The sequence below is a fragment of the Myotis daubentonii genome, chromosome 3, assembly GCF_963259705.1.
Source record: "Myotis daubentonii chromosome 3, mMyoDau2.1, whole genome shotgun sequence".
Lineage (NCBI taxonomy): Eukaryota > Metazoa > Chordata > Mammalia > Chiroptera > Vespertilionidae > Myotis > Myotis daubentonii.
Window position 1 is genome coordinate 80,720,870 of NC_081842.1, and position 25,817 is coordinate 80,746,686.

A 25,817-nucleotide genomic window follows, 5' to 3' on the forward strand; every position below is an offset into this window, starting at 1 on the left:
CTATGGAGAGATCTGCAGATTCCTCTTCTTTATATGGGGTTTGGAGGTGCCCAGATGAGGCCCAGCTGTGAAGCAATGCAAGCTCCTGTGGGGCCTTGGACCTTCTTTTGGATGTCCTGGTTCTCTCTGACTCAGCTTCAGTTTGTTAGGTAATTTTAGATTACAAAGGGCCAGGCCATTCATATGCAAAAGCCTATGGGCACAGCTTGGGTGGGACGGGGTCTCAGGGAATCAACAGGGCAGACCAAACAGCTATGGCTGATCCTTAGCCCTGCCCTAAGAGGCTCCGAGTCTCAGTGTCCTGCAGTAATCGCTGCAAGCACCTCTGAGAGAAAGCCGCCCTCGAGTTCCGCCTGATGCCAGACTGTCCAGTTTCTCCCCATATGAGTCTGGGTCCCCAGAGGCTCAGCCGGAACTGGAGTTCAGAGCAGTTGGGAGCTTGACACTCCCTCCTGATTGAAAAAGACAACCGTGTCCTCAGTTGCCAGCCCTTTCCACGTGTGCCCCCATACCTCTGCACTTTACTTCCGCATCTCCTCTGAGTCTCAGTGTGTTTTTCTCTTTCCTTCTAGTTGTAGAATTTCCACTCAGCCAGCCTTCCTGTGGTTCTGGATGATTTCCGTTTTGTCCTTTAGTTGTATTTTTGAAGTGGTTGTGCAAGGCAGCAATTTCAGTTGTTTATCTATGCTGCCATCTTGGTTTTCCCTTTCTGGAGCAGTTTTATGTGTTTTGATTTTCATGTGGTCATTGACACTATGATGGTTCCAAATGCCAACCAACCTTGCAAGTATCACATTCGTCAACTTCCTTTAGAAACTGTACTTAATTTGACATCAAACATACATGTTCCATTTTTTATTCTTTACAGCTAAAGGGATTAACTAGCAAATAAAAAACTGATATCAAACAATAAAATAAATACATTATGCAATGAATAACAAAATTAATGTTACAAGAGAGTTCAGACTACTCTCAGCAAGACCACTCAGCATCTATTTCCCACACTATGGCATGTACGTGTAACATAACCTGTAATTTTCCATGTTTGCCACGGATCCCGCTGACCTGCAGTCTGACAGCTTCTTGTGTCTCATAGCCCAAGACAGAGGCTCTGGCCTAACTGGTTGGAATGTCCAGCAGCTTGCAGGGATATGTGACTGAAAGGGTCTCAGGTTATCTTTCTCTAATCACAGGTTAAAGTAAGCACATGGGTATCTCACACCCTGTAGACAGTATTTGTTTGGGATAGGTGCTTATCAGATGGGATAATAGACAACAGGCATAAACTGGGAGTGTCTTAGGCAAAAATGGAATGAATGGTCACTATATAATTGAATTCCGAGGTTTTCACCTTTTTTTTTTTTTTTAACTTTTATTAGCATTTATTTTCTGTTGAATTTACTCCTGGGCCTAGTTGTGTGGGGTTTTTTTGTTTGTTTGTTTTGTGGGGCTTTTTATTATTATTATTGTTTAAAGTATTACAAATAGTAGTACATATGTCTCCTTTTTCCCCCATTGACCTCCCCCCGAGCTCCCCTACCACCCGACACATGCCCTAACCTCCCCCCGACACACAGTGTCTGTGTCCACTAGTTATCCTTGTATGCATGCATATAAGTCCTTCGGTTGATCTCTTACCCCCCCCCCCACCCCACAACCCTCCTTTGCCTTCCCACTGTAGTTTGACAGTCTGTTTGATGCTTCTTTGTCTCTGTAGCTATTTCTGTTATGATGTTCATTATATTCTATAAATGAGTGAGATCATGTGATAGTTATCTTTCTCTGATTGGCTTATTTTGCTTAGCATAATGCTCTCCAGGTCCATCCATGCTGTTGAGAATGGTAGAAGTTCCTTCTTTTTTACAGCAGCGTAGTATTCCATTGTGTAGATGTACCACGATTTTCTAATCCACTCATCTGCTGATGGGGCATTTAGGCTGTTTCCAAATCTTAGCTATTTCAAATTGTACTCCTATGAACATAGGTGTGCATACTAGTATATCCTTTCTGATTGGTGTTTTTGTTTTCCTGGGATATATTCCTAGAAGCAGGAACACTGGGTCAAATGAGAGTTCCATTTTTTATTTTTTAAGGAAATGCCATACTGTTTTACACTGGCTGTACCAGTCTGCATTCCCACCAGCAGTGCACGAGGGTTTCTTTTTCTCCACATCCTCGCCAGCACTTGTCGTTTGTTGAGTTGTTGTTGATAGCCATTCTGACAAGTGTGAGATGATACCTCATTGTCGTTTTGATTTGCATCTCCTAGATGACTAGTGACTTTGAGCATATTTTCATATGTCTCTTGGCCTTCCATATGTCCACTTTCGAAAAGTGTCTATTGAGGTCCTTTGCCCATTTGTTATTGGATTGTTCATCTTCCTTTTATTAAGTTGTATGAGTTCTTTATATATTTTGGATATTAACCCTTTATTAGATGTATCAATGCCAAATATGGTCTCCCATGCAGTGGGCTTTTTTGTTGTTTTGTTGATGGTTTCTTTAACTGTGTGGAAGCTTTTTATTTTAATGTAGTCCCATTTGTTTATTTTATCCTTAGTTTTCTTTGCCCTAGGAGATGTACTGGTAAACATATTGCTATGAGAGATGTCTGAGATTTTGCTGCCTATGGTTTCTTCTAGAATTTTTATGGATTCATGACTTACGTTTAAGTCCTTTATCTATTTTTAGATTAGTCTTATGTATGGTGTAAGTTGGTGGTCCAAGTTTCATTTTTTTGCATGTATCTGTCCAATTTTCCCAACACCATTTATTGAAGAGACTAGAGGCCTGGTGCATAAATTCGTGCATGGGTGGGGTCCAGCCAGCCAGCCTTGATTGGGGCCGATCAGGCCAGGCCGGCCAGAGGGAGGGGATGCAGGAGGTTGGCCTGCTGGCCCCACCCCCAATCGGAGTAGTGGGGCCGATCAGGGGTGGGACCAGCTGGGGGATAGGCCACAGGTGGTTGGCTGGTTGGCCCCACCCCCTGGTTGAACTCCCGGTTGAACTCCTGGTCAAGGGGAAAATTTGCATATTAGCCTTTTATTGTATAGGATTGTCTTAATTCCATTGTATATTCTTGCCTCGTTTGTCAAATATTAATTGAGCATAATGGCGTGGGTCAATTTCTGGGGTCTCTGTTCTGTTCCATTGACCTTCATGCCTGTTCTTGTGCCAGTACCAGGCTGTTTTGAGTGCAGTGGCTTTGTAGTATAACTTGATATCTGGTATTGTAATCCCTCCAACATCTACTGGAGAAAGATGTCTTCTGCAGTGTGAGGAAATGACTCGGCACAGGAAACTGAGGTGGCTGCCCTCCAAACTCAACCTCAGAGCCCCCAATCCTGGCTTCTGCTCACACAGCTCTAGTCCACTCTGCCCTCCCTCTGCTGGAGCCCGAGGTGAGTGGCTGCACATGAACTTTTGTGCATTAGCCCTTTAAGAGCTTGCCTGCATTTCCAGCCATCTCTGTCTGGCAGACAGCAACCCTGCTGCTTTTCATGGCAGATGTTATGTGGGCACCTTTCTCAGTTTTGGTGCTCTCTGCTGGGAAGAATATGATGCTATCACAGAATACTCCCAGAGTTCTCAGTGGGATCTCCCCACAGCTGAGATATCCCTCCAGAATTTCAGCTGCTGTCTGTGGGACTCCAGCCAGTCCTTTCACACCTCAGCCCTTCCCAGCAGTCTCTTTGTGGTCTCCACTTTCTGTCCTTGGTTATCAGAGTTCTATCCAGCTAATCTTCAGTTGATTTTTCAGGGTAGTAGTTCTGTATTTTAGTTGTATTTCCAGTTTGGTCCTGGGAGAGTGTCAGTGTAGCTTCCACTTATTCCACTGCCATATTAGAAATCCCGGAGAACCAAGATGGCGGCATAGGTTAACACCGGAGTTTGCTGCTTTGAACAACTACTTCAAAAGTGAAACTAAAAGATGGAAAGGATATCACCCAGAACCACAGGAACGCTGGCTGAGTGGAAGTCCTACAACTAGGAGGAAAGAGAAACGCATACAGACACTCAGAGGAGGCGCAGTGCTGAAGTCAAATTCTGAGGTGTGGAGTGCGCGGAGCGGGCTGGCAGCGGAGGGCGTGGTTGTTGTTTTCAATCGGGAGGGAGTCGCAGACTCTGAGCTCCAGATACAGGCGAGTCTTTAGGGACCCAGACTCAAACGGGAGAAGCGGGACTGTCTGGCTTCGGTCAGAGCAAGTGCAGCTTTCTCTCCCAGCTTTGCAGCGGGTGCTGGGACTCAGAGAGGCAGAGCCCCTGGGGACAGGACTGAGAGCCACCATAACTGCTCTCTCCGGCCCACCCTGTTGATCCTGTGCGACCCGCCCTACCCAAGCCCTGCACAGAGGCATTTGCCGGATAGCCTCAGGCAAAGGCTAGATTAGCACCTCCCTAGAGGACAGAAGTTCTCTCACTGCTGACACAGCTGATTCTCATAGCCACTTGGCCTGGAGGTCAAACCCTCCCTGGTATTAGCTACAACAATCAAGGTTTAACTATAAGACTTCGAACAAAGACCACTAGGGGGTGCACCAAGGAAGCATAACAAAATGCGGAGACAAAGAAACAGGACAAAATTGTCAATGGAAGATATAGAGTTCAGAACCACACTTTTAAGGTCTCTCAAGAACTGTTTAGAAGCCGCCGATAAACTTAATGAGATCTACAAGAAAACTAATGAGACCCTCGATGTTATATTGGGGAACCAACTAGAAATTAAGCACACACGGACTGAAATAATGAATATTATACAGACTCCCGACAGCAGACCAGAGGAGTGCAAGAATCAAGTCAATGATTTGAAATGCGAGGAAGCAAAAAACACCCAACCGGAAAAGCAAAATGAAAAAAGAATCCAAAAATGCAAGGATAGTGTAAGGAGCCTCTGGGACAGCTTCAGGCGTACCAACATCAGAATTATAGGGGTGCCAGAAGATGAGAGAGAGCAAGATATTGAAAACCTATTTGAAGAAATAATGACAGAAAACTTCCCCCACCTGGTGAAAGAAATGGACTTACAGGTCCAAGAAGCGCGGAGAACCCCAAACAAAAGGAATCCAAAGAGGACCACACCAAGACACATCATAATTAAAATGCCAAGAGCAAAAGACAAAGAGAGAATCTTAAAAACAGCAAGAGAAAGTAACTCGGTTACCTACAAGGGAGTACCCATACGACTGTCAGCTGATTTCTCAACAGAAACTTTGCAGGCCAGAAGGGAGTGGCAAGAAATATTCAAAGTGATGAATACCAAGAACCTACAACCAAGATTACTTTATCCAGCAAAGCTATCATTCAGAATTGAAGGTCAGATAAAGAGCTTCACAGATAAGGAAAAGCTAAAGGAGTTCATCACCACCAAACCAGGATTATATGAAATGCTGAAAGGTATCCTTTAAGAAGAGGAAGAGGAAGAAAAAGGTAAAGATACAAATTATGAACAACAAATATGCATCTATCAGCAAGTGAATCTAAGAATCAAGTGAATAAATAATCTGATGAACAGAATGAACTGGTGATTATAATAGAATCAGGGACATAGAAAGGGAATGGACTGACTATTCTTGGGGGGGAAAGGGGTGTGGGAGATTCGGGAAGAGACTGGACAAAAATCGTGCACCTATGGATGAGGACAGTGGGTGGGGAGTGAGGGCGGAGGGTGGGGCGGGAACTGGGAGGAGGGGAGTTATGGGGGGGAAAAAAGAGGAACAAATGTAATAATCTGAACAATAAAGATTTAATTAAAAAAATAAAAAATAAATAAAAAAAAGAATAAACCAAAAAAAAAAAAAAAAAGAAATCCCACACGTATTCTTTCAAATCAGTGTTTCAGGTTCTTTGGATATATTCTCAAAAGTGGGATCACTGGGTCAAAAGGTAGTTCCATTTTTAATTTTTTGAGAAAACTTCATACTGTTTTCCACAGTGGCTACAAAAATGTGCATTCCTACCAACAGTGCATGAAGGTTCCCTTTTCTCCACATTCTTGCCAACAATTGTTTTTTTATTTGGTAGCCATTCTGATAGGGTGAGATAATATTTCATTGTGGTTTTCATTTGCATCTCTCTGATGATTAATGATGTTGAGTATTTTTCATATGTCTATAGGCCATCTAAATGTCTTTTTTGGAGAAGTGTCTCTTTAAGTCCTTGAATTGAGATGTTTGTCTTCTTGATGTTGAGTTGTATGTGTTCTTTATATTTTTTGGAAATTAACCCCTTGTCATATGTAGCATTGGCAAATATGTTCTCCCATTTAGTGGGTTGCCTTTCATTTTGTTGATGGTTTCTTTGCTTACAGAAGTTGATAATAAAAACTGTATTGCCTGGTTAGTGTGGCTCAGTGTTTGGGCACTGACCCATGAACCAGGAGGCCATGGTTCAATTACTGATCAGGGCACATGCCTGGATTGTGGGCTCAACACCTACTATGTGCCGGGCACTGGACTGTGAAAAGAAGATGAGAAAGACACTGTACACAAGATTCTACTGTGGAATAAGAATGGCAGACATGCCCACAGTAAAGTAAGCAGTGTGAGGGTGACAACAAACACAACAGGCTCACGCCCTGGCACTGGCCCCCACCCTGTGCTTTCAGCATTGCTACGGCACTGAAACCTGCCAGGCCTCCTGGTTTTAGAACAGACTTGCAACACCTGTGCTCTCTACCTCCCCCCATTTACCAATTTCTCCTTTTTGAGCTCTTAGTCACAGTGCTGCAGAGACTATCTATGCAACCCAATCTCCATGCACTTCCATGATTATTTCCTTACAATGCACTCCTAGAAGAATTTCTGGGCTGAAATGTATGCAACATATATTAAAGCTTTTGATGCATGTTCCTAAATTGTCAGAAATAATGTTGTTTTGTGTGTGTGTGTGTTTTATTTCTTTTGCCAGAGATCATGTTCGTCCACACACTTATATGTTCCACACAAGAGTTCCCATTTCCGCTGCCTCATCAATGGTTGTTAATTCTTTTTTCTTTAAATATTAACCAAGTATTTTCATTTACTCTCTTTAGATCACTAGTGAAGTTATGATACTATCAGAGCATATAATGCTATCACAGAATAGGACCACTATTATTGTGCTGTACCTACTTTTTCAGTGCTTCATTTAGAACACATAAGATACATATAATTTTATATTCCACTGTTTTTTTGCCTTATAAAAATATAATCAGCATGTCCCCCACCCTGTGTCCTTAAGTCTTTATAACCATTATTTTTAATGGTTACATGCTCAGGTAGCTACACACACACACACACACACACACACACACACACACACACACTTTTTTTAAAAATTCTAGTATCTATTTCTCTTTCCTCAGAAAATCAAAAGTTATTTCATTCTCTAAGGAAAACTGAAGGTGGGTAGGTGATTTTTCCCAAACCACCTCCATTATTTTGTCCCCACAGGAACTGCAAAGCCCCCAAACTGGCCTAAGCCTATCTATGAACTGGACGAAAAGGACTCAGGGAACAATGGCTTCATCAATGAGGACTTCATTGTGTGGATGCGGACAGCTGCCTTTCCCACTTTCAAGAAACTACACCGTCAACTCAATCGAGTACAGCATTTTACTGAAGGTTTGCCTGCTGGTAACTATAGTTTCGACATAGCCTACAGTATCCTTTTATACTACTTCTCTTTGTAATGAAGGAAAATCAGTGTCCATCTGGGTGCTAGTTGTCAAATTATTTCATTCTGTACTTTTCTATTCTTCAAACTAATTCTGGGAGGCAGGATCTTTCCAGGGCTTGTACACAGCTTTGAGGTCAGCCATGTGGCATCTCAGGGTTGCTGGCTAGGAGTGGTTCATGGGACCCCCAGTGGGCCAGAGGATCTTAGCACAAAATACCTCCTCAGTTTCTTTATCTGCTGGGGAGCTTGAATGAGAAATCTTGGTGGTTAAGTGAATGACTGCTCCATCATTTCAATCCAGAATAGAGTGAGGACATTTCCTTCCTGACAGGGGGTAGGGATGTTCCTCAGTCAGAGGTTCCTCATTGATGTGACTCCATCTCCACCTGGCAGTTTGTTGCCTCTTTCTGTTTGCCTTCAGCTCCTTCCTTTTAGCAGGGCCTCTACTTCTATTCTGTGAAAATGAAAGCTATAAAGAGTAACATTTCAGCAACCCTGCCTTCTCCCCTCCCCCACCAAAAACATTTGAGATTGAAAGTTGCTTGCACTGCTGGTGGGAATGCAGACTGGTGCAGCCACTATGGAAGACAGTATGGAATTTCCTCAAAAAGTTAAAAATGGAACTCCCATTTGACCCAGTATTCCCACTTCTAGGACTATATCCCAAGAAAACAGAAACACCAATCAAAAAGGATATATGCACCCCTATGTTCATAGCAGCACAATTTATAATAGCTAAGATTTAGAAACAGCCTAAGTGCCCATCAGCAGATGAGTGGGTTAAAAACCTGTGGCACATCTACCCAATGGAATACTACACTGCTATAAAAAATAAAAAAACTTTTACCATTTGCGACAGCATGGATGGAACTGGAGAGAATTATGCTAAGCTCAATAAGCCAGTTGGAGAAAGATAAATATCACATGATCTCACTCATATGTGGGATATAATGATCAACATGAACTGATGAACTAAAATGGATCCAGAGACAGATGGCAGGGGAGCGGGGGATTAGAGATCAACCAAAGGACTTGTTTACATGCATATTTGCATAACCAATGGACACAGACACTGGGGCAGTGGGGGCTGCCCTCAGGGTGGGAATGGCGGGGGGGGGGGTCAACTGGGGGAAAATGAGACATTTGTAAAACTTTAGACAATAAAAAAAATTAACAACAACAACAAAAGAGCTTGACAGTGGTCTCCTGACCTGGACCTTCTGATCCCACGGACTTGGTCTGTGATTGCCTTACTAGTAAAGCAGGTGCAGTTGCCATCAAGAAATAGGGAGGAGGGAGGAACAAATGTCATGAACTGCTGTCCTCACAGTGCCTGGTGGTGAGTTTGGGGCAGAGGGGAACAAGGGGGTCTGGTTCCAAACAAAGGAGATCCTCTCTTTCTCCTCTGGAGACAAGCTCTCCTTGGGTGACTTCAGCCAGTCACATTTTAATGCTGGTGACGCTCAGGTCTAAATCTTAGAGCTTCAGTCCTAGCCTTGCACTACCCGTGTTAAGCCCTGGGTGCATATTACCCACCCAGCCTCAAGGCCTGGCAGATGTGCACAGAGAATGGAGCCTGAGCTACAGAAAACACCTACCACTTCTAACAGAGAGGGGATGTTCTTTGTGTGAGGAAAAGACCCTCTGCTAGAGCTGAGGGAGAGAGAAAACAGGCAGATGAGTTGAGGTGGCACTCAAGGACCTGGTGACAATGAGGAATTTTGACGTAAAAGAGAGACTTAGTTTCCTTGTGCCTTTAAATAGCATGTTGCCAAGTGATCTGAGGCCTTTTGAGAGCTTTGCTGGGAAATGCTGCTGTCCGGTGCCGTTGCTATGAGAAGCCTTTGTTTGTTTATTAGTTTGGTTTACAAAAAGGCACCAGATGTTTAAAAACCTCAAACCACATGCATAATCAAAATGACATCATTAAAATGCTAATGATAGCAAACCCACTTCAAGCACTTTCACCCCAGCAGTGAGGGAGGCTGGCCTTTCCAAAACCCAAACGAATGCCCCATCTTTAGTTTTCCCACCAAAAATATTTCACCATGTAGCTCACTATTTTTTTCATATGTTTTTAGAGGGAGAGGAAGTGAGAGGAAGAGAGAGAGAAACAACAATGTGAGAGAGAAACACATAGGTTTCCTCCTGCACCCACCCCGATCCACAACCAGGGTGACGGCGCTCAACCAACTGAGCCACACCAGCCAGGGCAATAACTCACTATTATTTTGTTCTTCACTCGACTTGAAGAATTTTCCCTGAGGTAGGAAATCAAACCTTAGCCTAAAATGATTTCACCCTACCCCGGGTCTCCTGAGTCATAAAACGAAAGTCAGGTTTGCTGTAAAACCTATCTGTATTCTTTTTATTTCCTTGGGTTTAAATATATTTGTTCAATTTTCAGTTGTCTGTAAGTCACTCCGATCGATCTATGTGTCAGATTCACTTTTGTACATGATAATGATGTAGAGGGAAGCCTTGTTTTTACTTAATTTCATTACAGTAACATACAATGTACTACTTGATAAAGATTAGACCATATGAAATCATTCAACCCTGTTTTGACCTACAAAAACAGCCATGTTATATGGTTCAACCTGCTGTATTTAGGATACAGGGTGGTAGAGCTGAGAAGTGCGAAGACAGATCCTTGACAGGTCGCCTTTCCTTAGACTTTCCAGTCACCAGATTCCAAGGCGAGAAGTCAGTTGTTCTCTCCACCCTGACGTGGAGCGGGGGCAGCAGCCTTTTCCTCGGTCTCGCCTACACAGTGACAGGCGCCGTGACGTGGTTGGCCTCCTTTTCCATGATGGCGATTCACTTGATGCTGGCCAAAAGGAAAATGTTCTTCCCCAACTACAAAGTCAAGCTCTGAAAAGAAGAGCAGAAAGCACGGACGTGGTCGGTGAAGTGACAGAGCCAAAGACCTCTGACGAGGCTGGAAGTGACTGGGATATTTCAAGGGGGACTGCACTGAGGGGCCAGGTTCAATCCCAGGCGGATAAATGCGAGTTTCCGGGGAGGCGGAGAGGAGGAGGGAAAGGCATACTATGTATAGTAAAATGTCCTTGAGGGAGATAAATCATCCTTGAGCTCTGAACCTAGTCTCGGATATTTATTTAAAGCCCTTGTGCCTAAGGGCGGGTGAATGCCTGGGAGAGGACCATCACCAGACAAGAGTAAGCTGGCTGAGTCCCCAAGATCAGGTTAGTCCTTTCAACCATCACCCAGGCTCAGACCCCAGTCTTTACTGAAATTATTATAAACTACCCTACAACAATCACTGAGCATTGAAGTGAGCAATCAGGATGATCTTGAAAACTGATTTAGTTGGTGTTCTCTGCTTTCTATGGAGTCAAAGCCAAGTTTTCTCTGCTAGAAATAAACCAAGCAAAGGTTATGGCAGTGCCCTGAGCGCACACAATGCAGCCGGGAGGGAAGCCCTAAACGTGACTGATACCCTCACAAACTGTACTCAGCACAGGACAACTCTAGACCTCACCCGGGGATAACATTCTAGAAAGTAAACAATGGCGTGGATTTAAGATACTCGAATTGGATGTGTTTAGGAGCTTCTCAAGGCCTATCTTAAAAGGTTTGAATTCCTTCTAAAAGTCACTTACAGGAGACTTAACCAAGTACTTGGTAAAGCTGCCAGGACAAGAGGCCCCATAGATTCGTGTCCCTCGATGACCAGAATATTATACTTTTAAAAACATGTTTATATTATTTCATTTGTTTAGGTGGGGGGAGCTTTACTCTGCAATGACTTTAGGAGCAGAATTTCCATTGTTAAAGAAACATACAGCACCAACACATATGTGTCTCTTTGGCAGCCACGAAAGCATTTCTTTGTTGCAACTTTCTGCATTTACCAAATAGTTGAGAACTTTTCCAAACTAACCCAACATGGTTTCAAGTGCCAACTCTGAAACCTGGAAACCTCTCCCCTATCTACCTTCCATGTGTAACCAGTGACCAAGGGTGTGGTAGGCTGAATACTGCCCACCCCCACCCCAAAGATAGCCATGTCCTAATCCCCAAGACCGGTGAATGTTCACTTCTATGTCAAAAGAGACTTTGCAGAAGTGATTAAATTAAAGAGATTGCTATGGAGAGATTACCCTGGTTTACCTGAGTGGGCCCAGTGTAATAATTTGGGTACTTCTAGGAGAGACAGGAGATCGGAAGCAAGAGGTTGGTGTGCTGGAAGGAAGGGGCCATGATCCAAAGAATGCCGGCAGCCTCTAGAAGCTGAAAAAAGCAAGAAACAGATCCTCCCCTGAAGCCTCCAGAAGCCAAGCTGTCATCTTGATTTGAGACTTCTGACCTCCAGAACGGTACGAGAATATGTTTATGATGTTTTAAAATCCCAGTGTGTGGCAGGGGGGAAACAAAAGACCTTCCACCCTCCCAACCCCCACCCTCGTACCCCCGACAATGTGTGGTAATTTGTTACAGCAGCCAAAGGAAACTGATATACCAGGAGTTGGCAATGGCTGTCGTCATCTGAGCAACTGTTGCTTCTCGGATTTTAGGTGAGCTATGCAGGGCAGAGGCCCATTGACTTCAGACCTGGGCTCTCACCCCTCAGGTCCGCACTCCTCCGGTATGGAGCTGACTGGAAAAAGGCTTAAACACGTTGTTACACCTCAACCTTGTCCGTCAGCTTATAGGATGCTGTATCAGTCAGAGTCCTACAAAGAAACAGAACCAAGTGTGTGTGTGTGTGTGTGTGTGTGTGTGTGTGTGTGTGTGTGTAAGGAACTGGCTCACATGATTGTGGAGGCTTAGCAAGTGCAACATCTGATTGGGAGGCTGCAGGCTGGAGGCTCAGGAAAGAGTTGCAGTTCAAACCAAAAGGCAGCTGGTGGAAATCCAGGGAGAGTCGATGTTTCCGATGAAGCCTGAAGTCTGCCTGCTGGGGAATTCCCTCTTGCTCGGGGGAGGTCAGCCTTTTGGTTTATTCGGTCCTTCAACTGATTGGATGAGACCCACCCATATTATGGAGGACAATCTGCTTTACCCTGTCCTACCCATGCAAAGGTAAATCTCGTCCAAAAACACCCTCACAGAAACAGTGAGAGCCCTAACCGGTTTGGCTCAGCGGATAGAGCGTCAGCCTGCGGACTCAAGGGTCCCGGGTTCAATTCCGGTCAAGGGCATGTGCCTTGGTTGCGGGCACATCTCCAGTAGGGAGTGTGCAGGAGGCAGCTGATCGATGTTTCTCATTCATCGATGTTTCTAACTCTCTATCCCTCCCCCTTCCTCTCTGTGAAAAATCAATAAAATATATTATAAAAAAAAAAAGAACGAAAAAAAAAAGAAACAGTGAGAATATGACTGACCCAAACATTGGGGCGCCATGGCCCGATCAAGTTGACACATAAAATCAAGAATCACAGAAGGCATCTGCATTCACCAAGACTTTTTAAACAAGTCCTCCTCATGTCACTTTGTACTCCAGTTGAGTCCATGGAAAGGACCTATCTATACTAATAAAAGGGTAATATGCTAATTAGAGCAGGAGACCTTCCGGGAGACCGGCCAGGTAGGGCAGTTGGGGGCTATCAGGCCAGTGCGGGGGGGGGGGGGGCGATCAGTTGGGAGCAAGAAGGCCAGCGGGGGTGGGGCAGTTGGGGGTGATCAGGTCAGCAGGCAGAGTAGTTAGGGGCAATCGGGCAGGCAGACAAGTGAGCGGTTAGGAGCTAGCAGTCCCAGATTGCAAGAGGGATATCCAACTGCCAGTTTAGGCCCGATCCCAAAGGACATTCCCCAAGGTGTTCCAGATTGGAAAGGGTGCAGGCCCGGGTGAGGGGACACCCTCCCCCCCCCTCCCCTGCATGAATTCGGTGCACCAGGCCACTAGTACAAAATATAAGTCTATCCATAAGATAGACATGAACAAAAGTGTAGAGCTGACCTTTATTTGAAATTTACCAATTAAACTCCTACTTTGTGGGACAGATTCACAATGCCCAGGATACCAGAATGAGCCAGCTGGCGCTTCTGCTCTCAAGGGACTCGTGCCAGACAGATCTCTGTGTCCTTCTGGCCCCACTTGCACTTGCCCTGCACAGTTGTGCATGAATTCCACACTCACCCTAGGTTTCTCTCCGTTTCCTGAATGTCACACTGGCCTCCCCGACAAAAGAGAACATGTGCTCCCACGGGCAGCACCAGGCTTCCCACTCCCTCTGTATGATCCCAAAGCACATAAGGCCATGCTGGGCACAGAGAGGTGTTCAAGTTGATTAAAAAACAAACAAACAAAAAAACTCCTGACTTGGACACAGTCTAATCTTTCCCAGCTTGCACTCAGGCCTTCCTAACGAAGGCTGGTTTTTTCATCTGGTTTCTTTCGTGGTGGAGGCTTTATTAACCAAATGTTAGTAAGAGAAACTCGCTTCAGACAGCTGCTGGTTTTCCTTTGCAATGTGTCCACCAGAACCCCAAGTACCGTGGCCCGCAATTGTCAACATATTTTGTCTCTGGATGCTCGTAAGTGAAAGGACTGCAGAGCAGACTTCTCCTGGCTCCTCCACCCGGTGGGACAGGAGGAGCCACTCAGCGGCTCGGCCGGGACCCTCTCTCAGCACTGGGTCAGAGCCCACTGCTCAGTCAGTCTTGGTTCGGCCCTTTGAAGCCTTTCTCTCTACTGACCAGGCTTCTAAAAGCGTCATTCTCCTTGTACCTGTTTACAGTGTCAGTACTTCATGGGCACTTCTTAGTGAATTGCATTCTAGGTAAGCCATGGCCCCCTTTTTATCTCTACCTCCATCTATCCTCCTCACCCTTCAAATAGCTGTCTGGAAAAATGATTAGCAGAGAAGGTGAAATTATGAGATTTGGATTGCAGTGACTCAGAGAGCAGCCAGAGGAACTCATTTAAGGAAAAACTTCTCTGCAGAGGGTCAGGCTTGTACAGTATCCCCATGCTAATCCCGCGGCAGTCCACAAAATGATTCAGAGCCGCTCTGACAAATCTAGGAACTCTTCAAAGTCTGGAGAGTGAGCTATTGTCTTATAATGAATCTTCCTTTTTTGATTAGTGCAGAGCCGTGTCCTGCTTCCAGAGGCAGGATCCAGTTTTCTTATTCATTTCACCCCGGCTGGAATGGAAAAACTGAAGTCATTACTCTGATGGCAAGAAACATCTTGTGGGACTCACACAGCCAGCCGCCGGCACAGACAGGCACGGGGCACCTTTGCTCCTGGTCTGTATGGAAAGAGCCTCACTCCGCTAAAACAGATGCTTTTTAGGGCAAGTTAACATTGTAAAAATAACTTAGACTCCGTTGACTTTTTTTCTTTTTTGTTTATGAAGATTTCTCAGTTTCTTTTTTATAACCAGCATCCGTGGACTGCCTGGCTGTAAAAATGTATTCTTCAGTCTGAGGTCAGGAATTTTGTGGACAGGTTGGGGAGGTTCCAAATGGTTTGTAGAAACTAGAGCTACAGAACTCCAAAAGGTAAATTGGGGTGGAAGAGACAAGCAGTGCATTTGTTTAGGGACAGTGAGGAAATTTTGGATTTCCATTTTTCTTCTAATGCTGAACAATGAGGAAGGAAACCTGAGGAGAGCATGGGAGAAATGAAGTAAAGCAATGAGGGTGGAGCCCTCTCCATGCCTTATGCACATGGCTGTGTTTAATCCTAACCAGAGTTAGGCAGATTGTTATCCTCAGGGGTCATTTCTCTTACCTTCTTCCCGCTCGTTAAAGCCCACTTCACATCAGTATAAACATGCTAGCTACATGCTTTGCCTTCAGGTAGGAATGACCAATGGACCCAGTTCTGACTGTGAGACATAAGAGAAAGTCTGTTGGGGCGACTTGTGAAAATATTTTCTTCCAAGACAACACACACACACACACACACACACACACACACACACACACACACACACACACATGGGAAGTGCTTCCTAAATATGCACTGGAAGTTCTAGCCAGAGCAGTAAGGCAAGAAAAAGAGATAAAAGGCATCTAATTTGGAAAGGAAGAAGTAAATTACCTCTTTTCACAAATGACAAGATCCTATATATAGGAAACTAAAGATGTCACACCAAAAAACCAAAAATCAAAACCTGTTAGAACTAATAAGAGATTTCAGCAAAGTTGCAAGATACAAAATCACACAAAAATTAGTTGCAATTTTATATACTACAATGAACAATCCAAAAGGAGATTAATAAAACAATTCAATTTACAAGAGCATCAAATACACTAAAATGCTTGGGCATAAACTTAATGAGAAACCACTTCACATCTATTAGGATGTCTTTTATTTTAAAAAAAAGCAGGTATTGACAAGGATGTGAAGAACGTGGAACTTATTGCTGATGGGAATGTAAATGGTGCAGCCACTATGGGAAATGATATGGTGATTTTTTTCAAAAATAAAATAGAACTACAATATGACCCAATAATTACACTTCTGGATAGATATACAAAAGAATTGTAAGCAGGAACTTAAACATGTAATTTGTACACCCATGTTCTTAGCAGCTTTATTCACAATAGCGAAAAGGTAGAAGCAACTCAAGTGTTCATCAGTGAATGAATAGATAAACAAATTGTGATTGAGATATATATCTATATCTGTATCTATATATTAGTGTATTTTTGAGTTTTAAAAAGCAATGAACTTCTAACACATGCTACAACATGGATGCACCTAGAAGACATTATGCTACATGAAGTAAGCCGGTCACAAAAGGACAAATATTGTATGATTCCACTAATATGAGATACCTAGAGTCATCAAACTTATAGAGACAAAAGATAGAATGGTGGGCGCCAGAGGCTAGGGAAAGAGGTAAATGGGAAATTATTTTATACTAGAGGCCCAGCCCGCGAAATCCCGCAAGACCCCAGACTCCGCCGCGCCTCGTTTGGTTGTTACGGTGTTACGGCATTACGGCCACAGGTCTTTTATAATATAGATTATGTATATTTCACCACTGCAACAATAACAACAAAACCTCAGGGTCAGTGTGCTATGCTTGGAATTCAGAATGGCACCAAAAAGCCTTTTTGAGATGTTTTTACACATGTGCTAAGCATTTGAACAAGCCAAATATCAGCGAAGGACAAGGAGTGATAATGGCTGTGGCTTTCAGCTGCAGCATCTTCACACAAGTCAGGACAGCATGCCTGTTGTGTGAGCTTCCTGCCTTGCTAGTTTCACTGGGAATGAATAGTCTCCACATCAGTGAGGAGTTGTAGTGACGAGGCTTTATTGGGTTCACTAAATCAGCCCCATTATTTAACCACTCAAAAAAGTTCTTCAGCCACAGACATCTTATGTCACTGCATCACCAAACAGAACTCTAAGATGCTCTGAAGATAACTTGTTAGCACAAGGAATGCATTCTCCTGGGAACACACTGGAGCCTCCACATGGCCCTTAAGAAGACACTGACCCCTTTGAAACTAGGACTGAGAGATCAGGGGCTGGGGGTGACTGACTTCCAGTTGCACAGATTCTTCTGAACTCTGGTTCTCAAGAAAGATTAAATGAAGGACTCCTCGCAAGACCCAAAATAGAATTTGTCACATACCGATCCCATGAGATAATGCATGATCTTGCAAAGGCATTAAGAAGAAGGAAGACAGATAATCTGGGCCTCTTTTAATGTGATTTATTGGCTTCTAGAGACTCAAAGACTGGAAAAATTCTCTTATGAGAATATCAAAATATAGAGATTTAAACTGAAAATAATAGTTAAATCCTAGGATCAGGACTAGCACCAACATAAGGAGGAAGGAATTTTCAATCTCCCAGCCTCCTTCCAGCCAACGCAGATGCCATCAGTCTCCCAGCCAGGGTAGAGACAGAGTCTATATTTCAAGATTTTCATCTTTGACCTTTCTGTCTAAAACATGAAGTAGCATTGTCAGGGGGGTTAGACAGCCTCTAGCTTCATGCAAGCTTCTTTGGTTCACACCAGTGAGTTTCCCATACGGACTGAGGTCAATTCTTGACCTCTGGAATCCTCCATATGTTATCCTCAAGGCAGCTGCCTTCTTCCTTATAAATTAGCTGTGTATTTTCTGAGATCAACCACATCCTTGGAAAACTGACTGCAGCTCATCCAAGAAACTTGGCTTCCACTCCGTGCTCTCCAGAGACAGCTGTGTGAAAGCTTCAGGAGCAATAACTCAGGAAGAGGGTCCACTGTGGTCAGGAGAGCCCCAAATTTGGATAAGATTTCACTTGAACATCCATTGGCTTGAGCAATTTGGCAAAAGGAGGCAAGGACTGCTAATTCCATGGGGTCACGTATCCTCCCTGAAAAGATGGACTGACTCATGGAAAGGATCTTAGGATAAACCTAATGTCCTGGGGCCACTTTTATAAGAGCACCTCCTCGAACACTCATTTCCCTTGTGCGTCTCTTGAATACTGTTATTTTCAAAGATTTAGTAAAGATTTCTCTGTCAGCTTTCCAAGTCACATCTTCTAGACTCTAAGAGGAACTGGAATATTGTTTGGAAGGTCCAGGGCCCTCCGTTCCAATGAAGTGGAGGAATACAGAGGGTGTAATGAGCAAAATGTCTACTGGGCGCAGCCTGAAGCCAACAGCACCCCGCGGTCCGAGAGAATTAAGAGACATCAGCCCAATGGAGATGTTTAAACAGACTGGAGTTAGATGATATTAGCGATTACATATACAGATGGCAACTAAGCCATGAAAGGAAGCTCAGAATCATGTGTCATTAGGGAGTTGTAAATTAAAACAACAATGAGATTCCACTGCCTACCTTTTAGAATAGCTAACATCCAAACATTGGCAACACCAAATGCTGACAGTGAGAAGTTCGGCAGGGAAGGAGGGATGAATAGGTAAAGCACAGGAGATTTTCAGGGCATCTATGGGAACTTTCTGCTCAACTTTTCTGTAAATCTAAAACTTCTCTAAAAATTAATGCCTATTAATTTTCTTTCTTTTCTTTTTTAAGAGCTGCTGCTGAGGGCTGGTAATGGCTGTCTGAATGAAGACAGACCAGGCAGAAATTTACATCCTCTCCGCCATGAGTGTGTGTGTGGTTGCTAAAGGGGAGCCAAATGAGGTTTCTCAAAATGAGGTCCAAGTGCCCAGCCAGTGTTGCTCAGTGGTTGAGCGTTGACCTATGAACCAGGAGGTCACAGTTCGATTCCCAGTCTGGCCACCTGTCCGGGTTGTGTATTCAATCCCCAGTAGGGGGCGTGCAGGAGGCAGTTGATCAATGATTCTCTCTCATCATTGATGTTTGTCTCTCCCTCTCCCTTCCTCTCTGAAATCAGTACAAATACATATTTTTTAAATGAGATTCAAGAACCACCTCCATCAAAACAACTGGGTTAACTGTCAAATGCAGACATCTGGCCCTCAGACAGACGAGTGAAGCAAAGGCTCGCGTAGGGGGATTGGAAATCTGCATTTAGAACACTCCAGCGACACTTGGACCAGCTACTAAATTGTTGGTGTAAATAAAGAGGAAATGTCCACTAAATTGTTATCAAATGTATGCGACAAGCCTATGGGAAGGAAGGCTGGAGGTGGCAAGCACGGGAGGGACACACACACAGGTGAGGCTGATGAGCAAGGTGCTTGGCGCAGCTTCTGGGCCTGTGTCCATCAAATGACCCAGTGGGAGTTAAGTCACAAACTTTGAGTAGAAGCATCACTGGCGATTTCCAGAAGAACTGTGAAAGCATCCCCCCCCCCCCCCAAATACCCGAAATAAAAACAAAAACCCAAAACAAAGAAACAAGAATATGAAAGGTGAGCATTTTCCCTCAGATGTGTTACATTCATATACAGGGTGTCCCAAAAAATATATACACACTTTTAACAGCTCATAGCTCAATTTGGAAAATGAAATGTATGTTAATAAACACTGCCTTTTATAATTACTCAAAGTGCATATATACACTTTAGGGGACACCCTGTGTTTGCCAGATTGTGGTTTTCTTTCTACTTGAATAAATTACTATAATTACAGCAGGAGACTGAAGTAACAAAGTAAATGAAAATGCCATAGGAGGGAGAATAAAATATCTTTCTCATTTGTCCAGCATCCCCTTTTACAGCAAACTAAAATCCTTTTATGTTTACATACTGCTTTGTTTGTTATTGCTAGTTTAGCACTTATAGCCAGATGTGTACCCATCTGGCTCCATCACTAGGCTGTGAACTCTTTAAAGGCTCTAATTTACCTCTGGGTTCTCAGTGTCAGGCACATAGAAGGCATTTTGTAAATATGGATTTTGTTAATTAACTAATTAAAACAGCATCTCCGGATGGAGGCATACTCTCCATTGGAAGCTGAGTTATACAAATGAGAGTAACGTCAAAACGTCACTGATTTACACAAGTAAAGGGGAAGACTGAGGCAGTAAGAACAGTTAGCAGTCAGCACGTGCAAACCCTAGGGAGGAAGATGACAATGGAGTATTAGAGTTCCCAGTGCCTGAGAATTTTTGTCAGATCACAGACTAGACCTACAATTGTGCTTGGTCTGCTAATTACCACAGCCTGTTGTTAAGTATAGGCTTTCCCCTTCTCCTCTACCCAACATCTATAATAATAAAAGCATAATATGCTAATTAGACCAGACATCCTTCCAGACGATCTTCCGAAGCTGGGGCTGCGAGGGAAGCCCGGGTCCCGAGTGCCTGCCAGCAGCCAGAAGGAAGCCTGGGTCCCAAGTGCCAGAGGGAAGCCGGTGCCGGCAGCGAGGGGAAGGCAGGCCTACTCTTGCATGAATTTCGTGCATTGGGCCTCTAGTTAATTATAAAACAAAACAAAAACTCTAGTAGAACTACTCAAAGTCAGATGGAAAGAAGTGAGGTAGTAGGCATAAAAGAATTGGATGAATTTTATTTTTAGTGTTTCAGTTACTAACTTTGCATAGAAAATCACATTTGCATTTCAAGTGAGTGTATTTTGTGTGTGCTCAATTTTCCTGGCCTGTGGAATACAGTTGAGTGCCTCCAGGTTTTACAAATTGGGAGGAATTAGCCTCTGTTGTCTATAGAACATAATTAGCACTTCTGAGAAACACTCAAGGAAAATTAGGAAAAATTAATTCATTTTGGTTCTTGGGCTTGCTTTTATTTGGACTAACAAAGGCTCCCAGAGGCAGTAACAGTGCAGGAGAAGCTGTGAGTAGTGAAGTGGCATTCACAGTGTTAACTTGGAGTCACTTTACATTACATTGGAACAAGACAAACGAGTACAATAAAATCAGGAAACATCTTGCATTTGAAGGAGAGTTATGGTTTATGAAATGATTTTATGTATATTAAATCTCAACAGAGAAAATACTCAGGAGTAAGCCCTGTAAACACACGTTTTTCTGTGTGTGTACTCATACATACACACCTACTATTTTGTCTTTTGTTACTAACCTTTTGTTGAACACATTTCCCCATGTTTCTGCATAATTGCTGTTTTTAAGGCTGCATAGCATTCCTTTCTGTGTATGTAGTAATCAGAGCTCTTAATTGTAAGTGATGTTTACCCAACTTAAACCAGCTTAAGAAGACAGAGGCTTACTGGCTTGTGTGAGGGAGTGAGCATGGGTGGGAAAGATGCTAGGTATGACTGGATGCAGGGTTCAAAGGATGTTTCCAGGAATGTGCCAGCTAAGCCTCTGTCTCCATCTTTTGCCTCTGCTTGTGTATCGACCTTACTTGGTTTTACTGCAGGCAGGCTTTCTCCATGTGGCTCACAATGCTAGGATTATATTTTTCCGGTCCTTCACCACTGAAGCAAGATGAAGTCTTCCTAACTAACTCTCAAGGAAAGACCCTAAGAAAGGACATTGATTAGCTCATCCCTAAACAGTCACTGTGGGGCTTGGAGATGGGATGATCGGATTAGTCACCCTGGGTCTTGTGCCTACCCTTATGCTTAAGAAACATGCTAGGCAGGCAGAAAGAGGACCTTTCACAGCTACTAAATCCTGGACTTTGAAATGGTTTCAGGATAACCTTAAGAACATTTTCAAGGATGTTATGCCTATAGGATTTTTTCTTTATGAAAAATTCTTTGGAGTAGAATTCCTGAATCCAAGAGCATCATACAGACATTCCTATGATTCTTGCTATATGTTGCTTTATTGTTTTACAAAAGAATTGTGCTGAAAATGTAGCTTATAAAAAATGAGATCACCCCCAGCCAGTGTGGCTCAGTGGTTGAGTGTTGACCCATGAACCGGGAGGTTAAATCCTGGTCAGGCACATGCCTGGGTTTTGGGCTCAATCAACAATAGGGGTGGTGAAGGAGACAGCCAATCAATGATTCCCTATCATAATTGATATTTCTATCCCTCTCCCTTTCTCTGAAATCATTAAAAACATATTTTTAAAATATTGAGATCCAATTAAAGTTTTAAAGTTGATTTATTAATTCAGCAAATACATGCTTAGTTATGTGCCAGACATTATATCTATCCAGCATGTTGCCAGTTAGCGAGTCAGCAGTGTCTAAGTCCAAGCCCATCTGAGTGCTCTGCCTACGTCATAAGCAAGAAGAGTGCATGTCAAGAGACATTAAGTTCTGTTTAGATGTCATTGAGGATCCTTGTGAGTAAGCAAATGGTCTAAAAGTGGAACTACCAGTTACCAACTTTCCTAGCCATTTTCAGTCACCCAAACGATTCCTTTTCATTCAAAAACTTTACTCAAATTAACTGCAGCAACACAAACTAAATTGTAATTTGAGGCATCATCCACTACCTAGTTTCCTTATTTCCCTGAGCTCAGCTTTGCTCATCCCTGAAAAGGATATCTGCCAAGTTCTCTCCTCAGGGCCACCAAGGGGATCAAAGGTGCAGAACGAGGGGACAAGGACACGAAGTGCTTAAAGAGTGATGAGAAGTGGCTTGGGAGAGCCAATGAGGTGAGTGTGATAGGAAATTTAAAAACTGACAAAATAAATTTGTTAAACTGTAGAGCATGATGTGAATGCAAGCTCTTATGCCTGGGAGAAGTGCTGCAATAGCGGCTCTTTTTTTCCTCGTAAAATATAAAGCTGGGTTTTGAAAGTCTGTCACCACTTTGCAAAAAAAAAACAAACAAAAAAACATAAGGAAAAAACATTTCTGAAAACACTTCTCCCTTTAATTTCTTAGAAGCTCTTTGTTGGGTTATGACCACCTTATTAAACTTGTGGATGGGATGATGCCTTAATAAAAACAAATGGATGAATTCGCGAAGAGGTGCTAAATTCCCTCCGGATTCGAGTTACATTAATGGGCAAGAATTTATCATGTAAGGCATGAATAACGGGCATGTGAATTGTGTTCAGGTTTTCCCATTGACTACACTTTTTCAGGGTTAGAGCCATAGATTTTATTTCCCCATGACTGAAGCAACCTTAGAGATCATTTAGTTCAATTCCCTCATTTTTCATTGCTTTAGCAGAAACTGTTCATATAGGCTTCCATTTGGTTGATATTCTCTATTTCAAAAAGATGTTTGTTTAATTCTCCTTGGCAACGTTGTGGCTATTTTTAAAAGGTACATAAGTAGAAGAACCATTATAATTATTATGAAGCAGTCCAAATTGTTCAGAAAAACATTTTCATGATGTAATCACACGATTTAAAAATAGTTGGCATTTACACTGAAAGGTTCATAAAATGCTTTATAAATGAAGGCCTCATTAATCTCTAAGATGTGTTCACGGTTGTTGGGTTCCATTATAAGTAGTGATGGGAATGGAAATTCTAGAATCTCAAGCCTATTGTTGTTCAATTTTCAACATATGGCTCCAAGATTTGCATACTGTTAGGACCCACAAGCTGTCTAAAAGCCTTTCTAGTGCTCACCACATCATTTACACTATCAAGTGGTTTCAGTTGACTATAAGCCAGATTCTAGCAGAAAGGAAGATTAATTAAGAGCTTAATTATCATTTTCTGCTAAATGGCATTGGTTTAACTAGTGCTTTATGATTTTGTCACCAGTGTTAACATATGCTAATATTGGCTAATGTTATTCTCGTGGTAAGAAATTGAAGACTTATGGAATTCAAGTGGCTCCCAAATGATACCCACACACAGTACCGTTCATTTATTAAAAAGTCATGGATGACCTCAAATCAAGGTCAAGAAACAATTATAATCAGAGGATTGAAGAGGAAACAGAAAATTCATGAACTACCTAATTATCCTCCCTGTGATATTAGGAACATTCTTTAGAAGTAAATAAAGCAAGTGATGATTATAATTTCACCATTCTGATCAAAGTATGGCATGGAGGATCATTTTCTTCTAGTTCAGACTTGATCATTACATTGTGAGATCTTGGGGAGTTGACATACAGACAGAGCCACGTGACCTAGCACGTGTATAGGCTTTGAAGTTGAATAGACTTGGGTTTGGGTCTTGTAATCGACCCTTCATTTGTCAGTTCTGTCGCTGATCTGCTCCCTCATCATCTGTGTGTCAGGCATTGCCTGGGAAGGGAAGCCACAAAGCTACAGAAATGAATCAGATGTGATATTTGCCCTCAAAGCACATATTTAGTGACAAGAGATAGACAACTAATAAACTTATAAAATAGGATTACTAAAACCTACAAAATAAGCGTGCTATGAAGATTCAGTGAGAGGATATATATAATATATAAAAGTATATAAAATATGATATATAGCATATAAAATACTTGACACTATCCCGAGCCTACAATAAGCATATAACAAGTTTAGTCCTTTTTCATTCAATATTTTTTTCAGTGCTAAGTTCATGGCAGTGTTCTGGGTATTGAATAAGAGTCAGAGTAGTACAAGTCATAGCCCAGCCCTCAAGGGTTACCATATAAAAGTTGGAGGGAGAAAAGCAGAGGTGGGTTTCAAGTACATAGATGTCTCCAGCACAGGCAGTGTGGGATCAATGCCAATGACCTCCCGCAACCGAGATGCAGTGCAAGGGGACTAGGGAGACAATAAGAACTGGATGAATGGATGGCAAGCAAAGCGCCCTGATGAAGCTGGCTGTCCTGGAGTGCGGGTTTAACATGGATTTCTCCAATGAGGCTTGTCACTCAAGTTTCTGAGGAAAGTAGACGGCAGGGTGACTCAGAGTTAGAAATCAGGCTTTCAGCACGCGAGTCAGAGGAGCCAGAGAGGCAACATTAAAATGCCAGGCTCACAAGCCCACGCTGGCAAACCTTGCTGGAGAGGCCAGGGAGAGCAGAAGGGTGCCTGTGAAGGAGGAGAGCGAGAGGAGGCAGGGGGTCACGGAGGGCGGGAGGGAGGGGAAGTGGACAGTGTCCCGGGACAGAACTTTGCGGTCTGAGAAAAGGAACCAAGAACCTGGAGGTACATTCTATACGCTCCAGCGGCGGCTCCAGGCAGAGAATAGGGGCCAGTTGTCGCAGACACATGTGCCAGTCAGGCCCCTTTTAAAGAAAGGACTTGCTAGGCTGTAAACGTAGTTTTCTATACAATGTTTTAAACATTGAGATGATTAAAAAGGAGAGGAATACGAAATCAGAAGTAGGTAATGAGTGAAAGTGGCTGGTAAAATACAACAGGCGCCCACAGATTCAAAAGCTCTTTTTAATAAAAGGGGCCCCAGCAGTCTTCCTGAAACATTATTCCCCGGCTTGTACCTAGCATGTCCCTGGGTCTCTTAAGGGACACAGGGGGCCTGGCGGCCAACAGGCCCCAACTGCTCCCCGTTGGAGTTACATGAGTGCCACCTAGTGTCACTTGTTAAAGCTGAAGGGGCCTGGAGAGACCTCACTGAGGAAACGGAGGTCCTGAGAGCAGGGTGACTTAGGAAGGCCACACGACCGTCTGATCTGTGGCTGAGCCAGAACTAGAAATCCGGGGTCCTCACTCACAGTCTCCTCACCTGGGGCAGGAGTCCTGGCGGCTCACATGTGCCAGAGAATGAAGCCCAAACCTCCCAGGGCCTCCAGCTCCCTGTGCATTAACCCCTAAAATAACACTTGCTTGTTCTTCAAGTTTCTCAGACACAGGAGAATGGAGAACAGAACCGGAAAGTTAGTCTAGAGCAGTGGTTCTCAACCTTCCTAAATGCCGCGACCCTTTAGTACAGTTCCTCATGTTGTGGTGACCCCCAATTTCATTGTTACAAATTGAACATAATTAAACATAGTGATTAATCACAAAAACAATATGTAATTATATA

At 43.3% G+C, this 25,817-nt stretch overlaps 1 protein-coding gene across 1 annotated transcript in view; it reads left to right on the plus strand.

Moving 5' to 3' along the window:
* Nucleotides 1-11,910, plus strand: part of LOC132229641 (cell cycle control protein 50C-like) — a 29,774-nt gene extending 17,864 nt beyond the window's left edge. The window contains 4 exon segments of the mRNA XM_059686186.1: nucleotides 7,431-7,640; nucleotides 10,332-10,499; nucleotides 10,502-10,603; nucleotides 11,831-11,910. Coding sequence (XP_059542169.1) covers nucleotides 7,431-7,640; nucleotides 10,332-10,499; nucleotides 10,502-10,603; nucleotides 11,831-11,910 — 560 coding nt within the window.
* Nucleotides 11,911-25,817: the final 13,907 nt, after the last annotated feature.